Here is a 12236-nt window from a genome sequence, read left to right as displayed (position 1 = left end):
CCTGGAGATAATATACCTCCCAGCGGTCACAAAATGGAGACGGATGCTAGAGAGTACCTAGAGGCTAAGAAGGCAGCTTCTCCAACGCTTAACTTCAGGATCTACTCCTTATATGAAGGATCCTCCATTAAAGCTGTCGTCTAGAGCTGAAGGAAAAAGTCAAAGACCTTCAGTTGTCCAGCCAAGGCAAGAAAAAACTGTATTGCAACCTATGGTGCATAGACGTCAAGTCCAAGCTAACACCTCTTCTAATATTGCGTTAAAGGAATATCGTCGGGAACACATACCCACTGAGGGTCATGCTGGGGCACTCAAGGGAATATTTTGTTCAATGGTCATTTTGTAGCAAACCGGCAGGAACAAAAGACTAGCATCCATTTGGGTAAGGTCATCCAAGGACCTAAAGAAGCCTTAAGAAGTTTTGTGAAGAGATTCAACCTAGAAACATTGCAGATTCAAGATTTGAAAGCAGGATTAGCTTTTGACACCTTCATCAGGGGTCTAAGGCCGAGAAGTTTCAAATTCGAACTGGTGAAAAAGAAGATTACCACTCTGACCGAAGTCCTTCGGGAGGCAGAGGCATTTATTCATGCTACGAAGGTATGTGCAGAAGCAAAGCATCTTGAAACCAAAAAGACTGAAGAAGTTGTTCAGCCAAAGAAGAACAATCCCAAGAAAGCTAAAACTTGGGCGTTGACTTCAATGAAAACCTCATCCAAGAGAAGCAAAAGAAGTGAACCAGAAGCATCAGCCGAGCCTATAGAATTCAACAAAGATCAATATTCCATCCTTATGGAGATAAAAGATCGGCATGCGCTGAAGGCACCAGCTGAAATGAAAACTCCCTACAGAAATAGGGATAAAAGCAAATATTGCCACTTTCATAAAGATTGTGGTCATGAAACAAATGAATGCAAACATCTGAAGAGGGATTTGGAAGATCTAGATCGCAAGGGGAAGATGAATTCATAACTACCTCAGGCTGGAAGAAAGTTTCAGAAGCGGGATGATCGTTAGAACCGAAGAAAAGAAAGTGAAAGCACTGACGAAGATGTAGTGCTTGTCATATCTGGAGGGTTTGCAGCAGGAGGTCCAACCAACCAGGGACATAAGAATTACTTAAGGGAAATCGACCAGATCATGCTCACCAATCAGGCAGAGTCTGATCCCTTCCCTAAGGTAGTCGTCAGCAAGCTGGATCGTGGGAGATAAGAACCCCCCATGACGACCCTTTGGTTGTGGAAATGAAAATTGCAAACCTGAGAGAAAGAGGGATCCTGATTGATACAGGGAGTTTGACCGATATTATCAATGCAGAATGTTTATCAAGACTAAAGTTCAATGAGAATGACTTGGTCCCAGTTCACCATCCTATCATAGGGTTTGGAGGAGGAATAATCCACCCTATAGGAACTGCCACCTTGCCTGTTAGGGTGGGAGATAAAGAGGCCTATAGAACATTGTTTGTCAAATTCTTGGTGGTACGAGATTTGACGGTTTATAACGTCATTCACGGGTGACCTAAATTGAACCACATCAAAGCTGTTATTGTAACTCATCTGATGTTAATGAAGTTTGAGTGCGATGGATGGAAGATTGGATCCCTATATGGAGATCAGCAAGCAGCAAGAGAATGATACCTCACCACTCTAAAACCTTCATCATGGAAGGGAGAAAAACCAAAACAGCCAAAGGCTATAGATGAAGGACCGTCCGAGATGGTGAAGGGCCAGATAAGTGAGTTAAAGAACGAAGTAGAAAGATCTCAGATGAAGGCCCCTCAAATCAGCAAGCTGTCCATCCTCCTACCGAGCAAGAAGAGGAAGTGACTGGCAATCAAAGAAGAAAAGGCTTCGTCATAAGAAGTAATGGGCATCATGGGTATTGGACTAGAACGGCCAGAGCCAGTAGAAATGCCGGCTGAAATTTGTTTGGATGAAAGACGTCCAGATAGGACGCTGAAAATTGGGTCTGTTCTGGATCCTAAGACCAAAGACGAACTGATCAAGCTGTTAAAGGAATTTGAGGATGTTTTTGCATATGCGGTCGAAGAAATGCCGAGAATTGATCCCGAAGTTGTCGTTCACAAGCTAAACATAAATCTATGTCAAAAGCAAATCCAAGAAAAAAAGAGGCACCTGGGTCCGGCTAGGAATCAGGCTGTTGATCAAGAAGTACAGAAGCTGTTAAAATCAAAATTCATCCGGGAAACTTGTTATCCGGATTGGATTGCTAATGTAGTCATGGTCCCTAAGCCAAATAGAACTTGGAGGATGTGTGTGGACTACACTGATCTAAATAATGCTTGTCCAAAGGATAGCTTTCCTCTGCCAAAAATAGATCGGCTTGTCGATTCCACGGCGGGGCACGCATCTTTTAGCCCATGGCTTACAAAGTTGTTTGTATATTTGGTTGTATCACCACATGCAGTGAGCGTTGTCCTCCTGGTCGAAAGAGATTCAGTACAAATTCCAGTCTACTTTGTAAGCCATGGGCTAAAAGATGCCGAATGTAGATATTCGTTGGTGGAGTAATTCGGCCTAGCACTGCTCATGGTCAGCCGGAAACTAAGGCCATACTTTCTGGCTCATAGTATCCTCATCTACACTAACCAGCCTCTAAAGGAAGTTCTGCACAAAATGGATGCTTCTGGACGAATGCTAAAATGGGTCGTGGAGCTAAACATGTTTGACCTAGCATTTGAGCCCAGAAAAAGCAATCAAAGGTCAAGCCTTAGCTGATTTCATCGTGGAGCTTACTCGGCCTACAGTGGAATTCGTCCATGATCTAGCAGAGGGAAGGCAGCAATGGACACTCATGGTTGATGGGTCGTCCACCGCCAATGGTTGCGGGGCTGGTATACTCTTCCAATCAGCATAAGGGGATAAATTTGAGTATGCAATCAGATTTCAGTTCCAGGCATCAAACAACGAAGCAGAGTACGAAGCGGTGCTAGCCGACATTAGAATGTGCAAAGAGGCTGGAGCCTTGGAAATAGAGGCAAAAACGGATTCCATGTTGGTTGTTAGTCAAGTAAATGGCGACTTCGAATATAAGGAGGCGTCCATGAGTAAATATATGAAGCTAATTCAAGAAGAAATAAAAACATTGAAGCGATTTGTGCTCGACCAGATTCCAAGGTCTGAGAATCATCAAGTTGATGCTCTCTCAAAACTAGCCAGCTCGGCCGAAGGGGATGTGCCGCGAACTGTGTTTTGGGAGGTAAAACCGGCAAAGAGTATTGATCAAGAAAAAGTTTTGTTCCTCACTTGAGGAAATGTTTGGATGGAAATGTTTGGATGGATCCCATCATTAATACTATTATTTACTAGTACATTTGTTCAAAAGGATTATTATTGTTGTTGTTGTAATTATTAATTATTAATATTGGTAATTATTATTAATCTCGTTATTATCATTATAAATGTCATTGTTATCATTATTTTAAGTTATTTTGTTGTTATTAAATAACAGAAAATTAAAAGCCACGTGTAATAAGATAGCGCAAAAATAAGAAATATATAAAATATGATAGCTCAAATTCATGACGATGTAACTACTAAGTTCGGATTACATTTCAAAATAAGCTAAGTGCGACATACAAATTATAAATTTAGATCTGGTATACTTCTTCCTACCGAATTCCAAATCTCTCTAGCTATTTGAAGTTGCACGCTATCCATTTCTTTCTTGCGCAAGTCATAGTTGTTTGAATATTTTATTTTATTTTATATGGAAAAAAAAGAGTTGAGTATGCCGACTGCTCAAGTGTGAAACATTTTTTTATAAGGAAAAGTATGAAATATTTTATAAGTGCTTTTATAAATTAATGAATTGGGTTATATAATTACTTTTAGTAATAATTATTATTATTATGATTATAATTATTTTTGTTGTTATTATAATATTATATCATTATAATTATGGTTGTTTGTTTTGATTCTGTTGTTTGGTCTTTTGTGAAACGATCCGGTAATAAGGTAGCTCATATGTTGGCTCATCTCCAACCTTGGGAGATTGGTAAGCGTATTTGGGTTGACTCTATCTCGGTTGATGTTATGTCTGTGGCTATTAATGATATAATATGATCTCCCTTTTGGGATTTCCTTCAAAAAAAAATTATTATTATTATTATTATTATTATTATTATTATTATTATTATTATTATTATTATTATTAATAAGAGTTGTGTAAAAATTATTATATAAATAAAATGATAATAATAGTAGTACTATAAATATTTTTTTTGAAGGAAAAGTGTGAAACATTTTTTAAGTGCTCTTATAAATTAATTACTTGGGTTATATAATTATTTTTACTAATAATAATTGTTATTATGATTATAATTATTGTTGTTGTTGTTATTATAATAATGATAATTATTATTATTATTATTATTATTATTATTATTATTATTATTATTATTATTATTAGTATTATTATTATTATTATTATTATTATTATTATTATTAAAAGTTGTGTAAAAGTTGTTATAGAAATAAAATGATAATAATAGTAATACTATAAATAAAATCTTATAATGTTATACATAATAATGAATTAAAAATTATAATATAATAATAATAATATATTTTATAAAAGATAAGATCTTGTAGATCAGATCAGATCAGAAAAAATAAGTTCAGATAAGATCAGATCAAATCAAATAAGTTCAAATCAGAAAAATTCAAGTGAACTAAACAGTCTTAGTCTCCTGCCCGACTTTCTGCAAACTGCCATAAACTAGCTTAACTGATTATTTGATTAGATAAGTTTATTTGGCAGAAAATATTCCAAATTTTACTTATGTTCTAAATTTGTGTCTTCTTATATTAGTCAGTCTTGTGAATAAATCGAGAACGTCTATAACAACTCAACATAGCACTTCCATATTACTCTGAAACGTTTCACCTAAAAGCTAGAACATGAGACAAACACTATTTAAGATGTGTAAAAGTGAGATTATTTAACTTGATTCCTTCTCTGTTGAAAGAATGTGAATTCCCTTAAATGAAATCCCTTTTGCCAAATGCCTTGTTGATTGCAAATGAGGTTCCAGAACTCCAACTGTGTCAATATAACTGAGCTTCATTTCACACAGCATGATTTCTATTAGTATAGAGAAAATGACGTCCGTTACGCAGATAACCAAAGTAGGAACAAAAAGATGAAGAACCCTTTAATTCATCTGCAAAAAATAGATACAATATAACCTATCACCTAGCTCAGACATCAGCAGATAAACATATTTTCTCAACAGTAGCTGCCTCATTAAGAAAATGCTTCTTGAGCATCCAGTGAACTATACAAGATAGGCAGCTCCTACCCTTTGGGAAAGAGCATGATCGACTCGTAGAAATAACTAGGTCCAGTTGCATAATGCATCTTACTCCTTGTATTTCTTAGGGGATCATATATATAAGCTGAGAGTGGAACTGCTGGTGTGTATGTACAGAAAAGATTTGCACCCTTTAACATTCTGACATGATGTAGCTCTGTCAAGATTAAGAATCAAAGCAACCAACAAGTCGAGAAAGCCTAGATTTAATTCCTATAATGAATCTCGGTGATGAGGATGCATAAGATCAGCTAATGTAATCTTTCCGCAGTTGCCAGTATCCAGCTGATCAAATTTCTTGCAAATCAGAAGAATGTCTTTATCTGATACCTTTCCCATCTCCTTCAGTTTGTAGATTACATACTCTGACTTACTGCAAAACCAAACAAGAAAAGATCAGGAACTCATCAACAGCATAATAGTATCACCCTTTTTGTTAATCATCAGGCATGGTAGTAGGCATGAAATCTCACCCCCCCCCCCCTCCTCCAACACCTTTTCAACCCTCAAGCAGTAGGACTTGTACATATCTCCCATTTGAGCAATTAATGATACCGATGAACAAAGAACCAATAACAATATCAAGTGTAAAATCACAACTTAAACGAGAACCAGGGAGCTCGAGAAAAACACAAGCTTAACTATATTATTACCTATGGAGGCATAAAAGGCAAAAGATTTGGCACAAAGGAAAAAAGTGTCCAGGAAAGCTAGTCTAACAATGTGGGCAAGAAAAGTACAAGATCTAGTAACAATAACATTTGTTTGTAGTCTATGAAACATATATTCCAGACGGAAGAATTAGATGAGTTTTTCACTTGTAAAATTCCAGTAAACAAAAGTAGTTACGAATCAAATGATAGTGAAGGTTTAGCTTCTCTAAAAACAAATCAAAATATAACTTTCCATTATGTGCACAAGGCCAATGCTAGTTCAAGATTGAAAGTGAAAATTCGGCCCCCGTACTTCGTTTCAAAAAAAAAGACATAACAGTGCACCACATTTTTATCACTGTCAATAAGGAAGGTTATTTGAAGATAATATTTTTAAAGGGGTAAAGTTTTCCAACAAAAACAACAAAAAAAAAATTATATATTTTATCTTGACAATTACATATGTTACGATCAATAGCTCCCCAAAATATTCATAAAAATTGTCGTGAAAGTTCCAAGAATGATTACAGCATGCCTATATTAGCAAGGCAGTTCGTGTTTGTACCACTCTACATTACTAAAACTGTAATAAGGGTAGTGGGCGGAAGATTAAATGTATGCTTATGGTGCTCTGCTAACTAATAGTATAAACTTATTAGGGTACAATGATATGCTGCAATACAAACGAGAAAAGATATTGTTTGTTAAGAATAAACCAAAATGGCACAATGGACCAAAAACCGACAGTACATCAAAAATGGAAAGCCAATACTATCTACAGGTTAAGTAAGTTGAAAAACCAGATGAATGTAGTAAACAGGCTTCAAAACTAATGTATATGAGAATCCCCGCTCACAATAAAGCAAAAAGGTAAAAGGAAAACAAAAACCTCTCACTCTGCCCCCGGCTAAGGACCATTATTGGGAATTGGAAAGCACTAGAGTTGATGAAGAATAAATCCTCAGATATAACATATACTGAAGATACTAAAATTATCTGATTCTAGGTTGGTGCATATATTGGAACCATATTTCAGTTTAGTATTGAGGAAAGCAATATAGTGGAGTGTTGAATGTTGTTTAAATTAGTATAAAAGTGCATATGCTAGATGCAGAATTTATCTATAATTTCTTTCTTATGGGACAAGCTGCATATGTGTATAACCAACAAGTAGGCTACTCCAAGGCGTTCAACTTACTTTACTCTTTTCCCTTAATTTTGGGATTGCATACAGTTAGCGTACATCAGTCAAGGCAGGAATCTAGACTTTAAAGAAAGTGTTGTCACTGGCATCAGCTGAAGGCTTCTGCAACAGACCCAAATCTAATCGGAAAAGCAGGAAATGAGTAACAAAAAGAAAGACGAGCTAATCATTGAACATAGAGAGAGCAAAGACATTCCTAATGACCTCACTCGAGGAATTAATTGAAGAGTTTATGGGTGCACAACCTGATTAATTGTCCTTAATACTGCAATATCAAACAATTCCGATAGCTTTAAAGTTGAACCTCGAAAGAGGAAAGAAGGAAAACAGGATATACTATGCGATGATCTAACACCTGAAAAACGAGAGAGCATACAATCCCTAGTAGTTCTAGGCATATTCTGCTTGTTTCCCATTCTAGAGAATTCATATGGGAGTTAGTGGCTGTACAATTTCATTACAGGCTCTTAGTGAATAGTTGGGTTGGACTGACTGCAAAACACATCAATCTCGCTATTCCCAAAAGCTTACAGAGGCCCTCAACCACTAAATAAAATATACTGCTCCATTCTTAGCTCAACACCCAACATAGTTTCATCCTCAGATTCCCTGAACGGGTCAGTCTCAGTTTTCCTTTTTTTTAGGGGGGTGGAGGTGGCAACAGAGTGAAATATGAAGCATGGAAGATCAGTTATTATTTTAGTGTGCAGTTTTCATCACCAAATTCTTATGAATCCCTAAAAATCAGTATTATTAAGAAAAGTAATTTTCCAGAAAGCTATATTTAACAAGAACTAGTCTATTATGAAAAAATTTACGTTCAAAACTAACTTTCACTTACTTCAATACTTCAGAAAATGAATTTACAATAATTAAATTACAAATTTGGGATGCATCATACACATAGTCGTATAGTATTACAGTGTACGTGTTCTAAATTCCACTTTAGCCAAAGATAAAAGCATTCAGCTGTAGGCAATAAGCCACAAAATTCATGTTCTGAAAGGGAACACCATACATTAAAACAAATACTTTGCATGTACGAACACTTGTTCAAATCGTCTGGAAAGAGTACAAGGATTGCAAGGGCAAGGTAAATAGATCCTTGACAGTTCCAAACTTCCAATGATTTTCCTTAGACTGAGCAAAACAAGTAAATACTACTAGAAAATCACATGGGTGCTTTGTATTGCACCAAAGAACCCTCCCCCAAACCGCCACCAGGAAACACAAAAAAGTTCATGCAAAATTTCATATTGCGCATTGAAAACTCCTCCCTTCTCATAGTCCCATGTTTTGAGCTTGTTCTCTATCAATTTGAAAACTTTCTTGTGCAGAATATAAAGTAGACAATAATATACTAAACAAAGCATGAAAGCCTTCGAATGCAGAAATCTATTCAGTGAACAAAAGAAATCTGACTCCACCATGCGAACCCATATGAAGCACTGCCAATTTATATACTCTGACAGGTGAAAGGCAACGTGCAAAGAACTAAATGCAGCATCTGAGGAGACAAAAGGACAAAGAGCCTTCATAATATTCCACCCACTCATTTTAGAAAGCTCTAAGTTATATCAAAAGGAATGATAAAAAATCGACTAGGAAATCTGCAAACCATCCGACGCCTAGATAAAGTGTCTAATTGAAAGACACTTTGCTCCAAATCAAGACTTTGAAGCCGATGAAGACATAAACCCAACGAGCGAAGATGCCAGGCATTGTCCTTGTGAATCTAATTACAAGTTTTAGAATTGTTGATGGCTAGGTGACACTATCTGAATAATTCTGATCCTTAATAATCCTGAGCCTGGGTGAACAGACAGATATAAAGAGAGGGTTTTTCACTGAAAGGAAAGGACTAAAGGATTGGCCAAGGCTGAATAAAAATATAATTTGAGCACCATAATAGAAGATCTCCATCACACAGAATGATCCCTATCCTGTACCAAAAAAATCTTCTCTAAAGCTAGCTAGCCAGATCAAGAACATTAAGAAAGATCCATAAAATAAGAGGTGAGAAGGGAATATTGAACAAAGAAGAATATATTAATATAGACTTCACCCCAGATAGAAGTATTCAACATAAATGCCTTCTACACAATAGGTTTTAGCACTATAAAATCCATCATAGAGTTGAAGACTTTTAGGCCAAGCAACTAGCAAGAGAGGAGAATCTACCAGGGAGAAGGACAATCAGCCCTCAAGTTAACTCCAAATTACAGTAGTATCTATCTACTGATCAAAGACAGAAAAGGCTTTTCAGGGTTGCTCTAAAAGATTATAGCTCAGCCAACATATATGTTATTTGCTCAAGTTCTCACACACATGTTCAATCATGTCAGTTTCATTGTAAGCAAATAAGATATGTTGTCAACGTCATCTCATCATGCTTTGTAGGATTTGATTCATGATAAAAGAATTCAGGGTTCTTTTCTTCTTATTGCATTATGGGATAAAGAGAGCATCACATTAAAAAAAAAAAAATGCATCATGATGATTACGGGCAGAGAATCAAGCCAAACATGAAGTTCCCAAGACCTTGGTCAAATTTAGTTGCCTTTAGCACGTTACTTTGAGAGCTTAGCAATTGAGCAAGTAATTATTGGCAACGCCTTGGGTATGCCTAAGTTTATCTATGCATATTGTTTCTAGGAGCAAAAGAATCAACTCAGTAATACAAACTGTTGAAACGTGCTAACAATAGGATCTAAGCTCACAATATTTAGCCAAACCAACACGTTTAACAAGCAATTCTGCAGAAACTTCAAATAACAAGAAAAAATATCAACAAAATAATGAACGCTAAAGACCATGTTATTACCTCACAAAACCATTGTTGTCCATATCAGCAGCAAGAAATTGTGAGACAGTCATATCCTGCCCAAGCACCCGTTTTGCCAACAACCTATTACGCTTGTCAATTCTAGCCTCAGCCAAGTACAAAAAAGCCCTGGCAACAGCAAGTGTGGATACAAGCAACCAAATGGATGCAAAGCAACGACCAGACAATGATGTAAACGCCCTATCACCATAACCCACAGTAGTAACCGACATAACTGAGAGATAAAGTGAATCCACCCATCCAAGATGCTCAACAAAATGCATAACTCCCACACCAACTCCAATACACAGAACCACTACACCTAATGCCAAGGCCACCTTCATTCTAATCCTCATCCTACCTTTCTTCACATCAAAAACCACAGACGTCGCTTGACCCTCTTCCTTCTTAGCCTTAACTGACCTAAGAAGATAATTCTCTTGCACGTCTAACACATAAGTAACCATCCCACTAAGCAAAATATCAATAAATCCAAATCCAACCAATACAAACAAAATGGAGAACAACTTAGTTGTAGTAGAATTAGGGGTAATATCCCCATAACCAATAGTGCACATAGTCACAATGCAAAAATACAAGGCATCAATAACTGGGTGAGTCTCCCTCACCGAAAACTGTCGTCTATTAACCCAATATATAATAACCCCAAATGACAAATAAATCAAAAGTAACACAAAAGCTTGTACAACAACAGACTGAGAAGTGGGCTTAGGCTGATTGGTAGTCGTGGGATTCTCCTTATCAACATCATTTAAAACAGCCATAGCTGGGGCAGTTTTAGACCTATGAAGATTACTTCTCCTGTATCTGTAATTAGGATCAACCAACCATTGCTGCTGCTGCTGCTGCTGCTGTTGCGACGACGGTGGCAGTGGAGGAAGCGGGGGCAGCAGCTGTTCTTGAGACTGCTGTGCCAATTGTGGGTCAAATAGAAAAGATAAATGATGGTACTCTGAAGATGGAGATTGTAGGTTTGGAGAAGTGGACAGAGAAAGCGCGTCCAAAGCCGAACAACTCGAAGAGGGTTGAATTGATTTTGCAAGTTCATTAGGTGAAGGAAGAGAAGGCCCAAAAATTAACCGATTTTTAAACTCTGAAGGTGTTAAGGAGAGAGAAAGTTCTTCATTTTCAGGAAGAGGTGACAAATTTAGATGTGGTGGAGATATTTGTGGCCTCAATAATGGCAAAAGTGACTCTTCGTCCATCTGGGTAACCCAGAAAATACTCCTCCTTCACAATCTATATGAATTTTGGCGCCATTAAAATTATTTCAAGCTTTTTCAACAACGAAATAGAAACGTTCAATTTTTCAGTAAAAGAAAGAAACGTTTCGTTTTGTTTGGCTTTATAATAATAATAATAATAATAATAATAATAATAATAATAATAATAGCATGAATTAAGAAATCAAAAGATGAATCAGCAAAAATTGTAAAAAAAAAAAAAAAGATGCTTTTGCAAGTTGCAAAGGTGTACCTGATGAGAAACCGAGAATATGATAAGCAATTGAAAAAGAAACGTTTCGCCGGAAAATTTCACGAACAGAGGAAATTGAGAGGGGGTTCAATAATTTGAAGAAAACCCAGAAAAAATTGCGCCTATGTAGGAGAGAGAAAGCGGTGAAATAGCACCAGAAGCAGGTGGTTTTTTTTTTTTTTTTGGTTGAGGATTAGACTGAATTTCTTGGGTACTATGTTATTCTCGTATGTAAAATACAAGAATATAAAATTATACAGAGTTTGGAGAGAATTAATGGCGAGAAAGAGAGAAAAGAGAAGGGTGTAAAATTGAACTAAAATGCAAAGTTAGAAAGAAACGAGGTTGGTGGTTACATGGAATTTGATTGGGTCATTTGCAAAGTTACACGTTGGGGACCAGGGAAGGGGGGTCTTCTACACGAGTCATGTGGGATTGTGGGTTGGAGAGAGTGCAGCTCGCCTAGGTTTCTATTTCCAACCTTGTACACCCGAGAATTATTAGACCTTCCCAATCTCTCATATGTGATCTTTCGTCTCTTTTTAAATATGGGTAATGTTATATGTAACCCTAAGGTTTAAGGGCTACATATAAGCATTAAATACATGTCTTAAAATAGAAACAGTTTATGAATTCATGACAAAATTTCACATCATTTGAGGTAATAAATGCTTGATTCAAGTTTTTATTTATATTTTAAACTTCTTATACATAGCCCTA

At 36.5% G+C, this 12236-nt stretch overlaps 1 protein-coding gene across 1 annotated transcript; it reads right to left on the bottom strand.

Annotated features, from left to right (window-relative positions):
* Nucleotides 1–5068: 5068 nt before the first annotated feature.
* LOC104883652 (two-pore potassium channel 3) lies at nt 5069–12033 on the bottom strand. Its single transcript, XM_010668202.4, has 3 exons — nt 11517–12033; nt 10020–11279; nt 5069–5711 (listed from the first exon to the last, which is right to left on the bottom strand). Exons 2-3 carry the CDS (start codon nt 11243–11245, stop codon nt 5552–5554), a joined length of 1386 nt encoding a protein of 461 aa, XP_010666504.1. The 5' UTR covers nt 11246–11279; nt 11517–12033; the 3' UTR covers nt 5069–5551.
* Nucleotides 12034–12236: the final 203 nt, after the last annotated feature.

Source organism: Beta vulgaris, chromosome 8 (genome assembly GCF_026745355.1).
Source record: "Beta vulgaris subsp. vulgaris cultivar EL10 chromosome 8, EL10.2, whole genome shotgun sequence".
Lineage (NCBI taxonomy): Eukaryota > Viridiplantae > Streptophyta > Magnoliopsida > Caryophyllales > Amaranthaceae > Beta > Beta vulgaris.
Note: the sequence above shows the minus strand (reverse complement) of the source record. Positions and strands in the feature narration are given on the sequence as shown.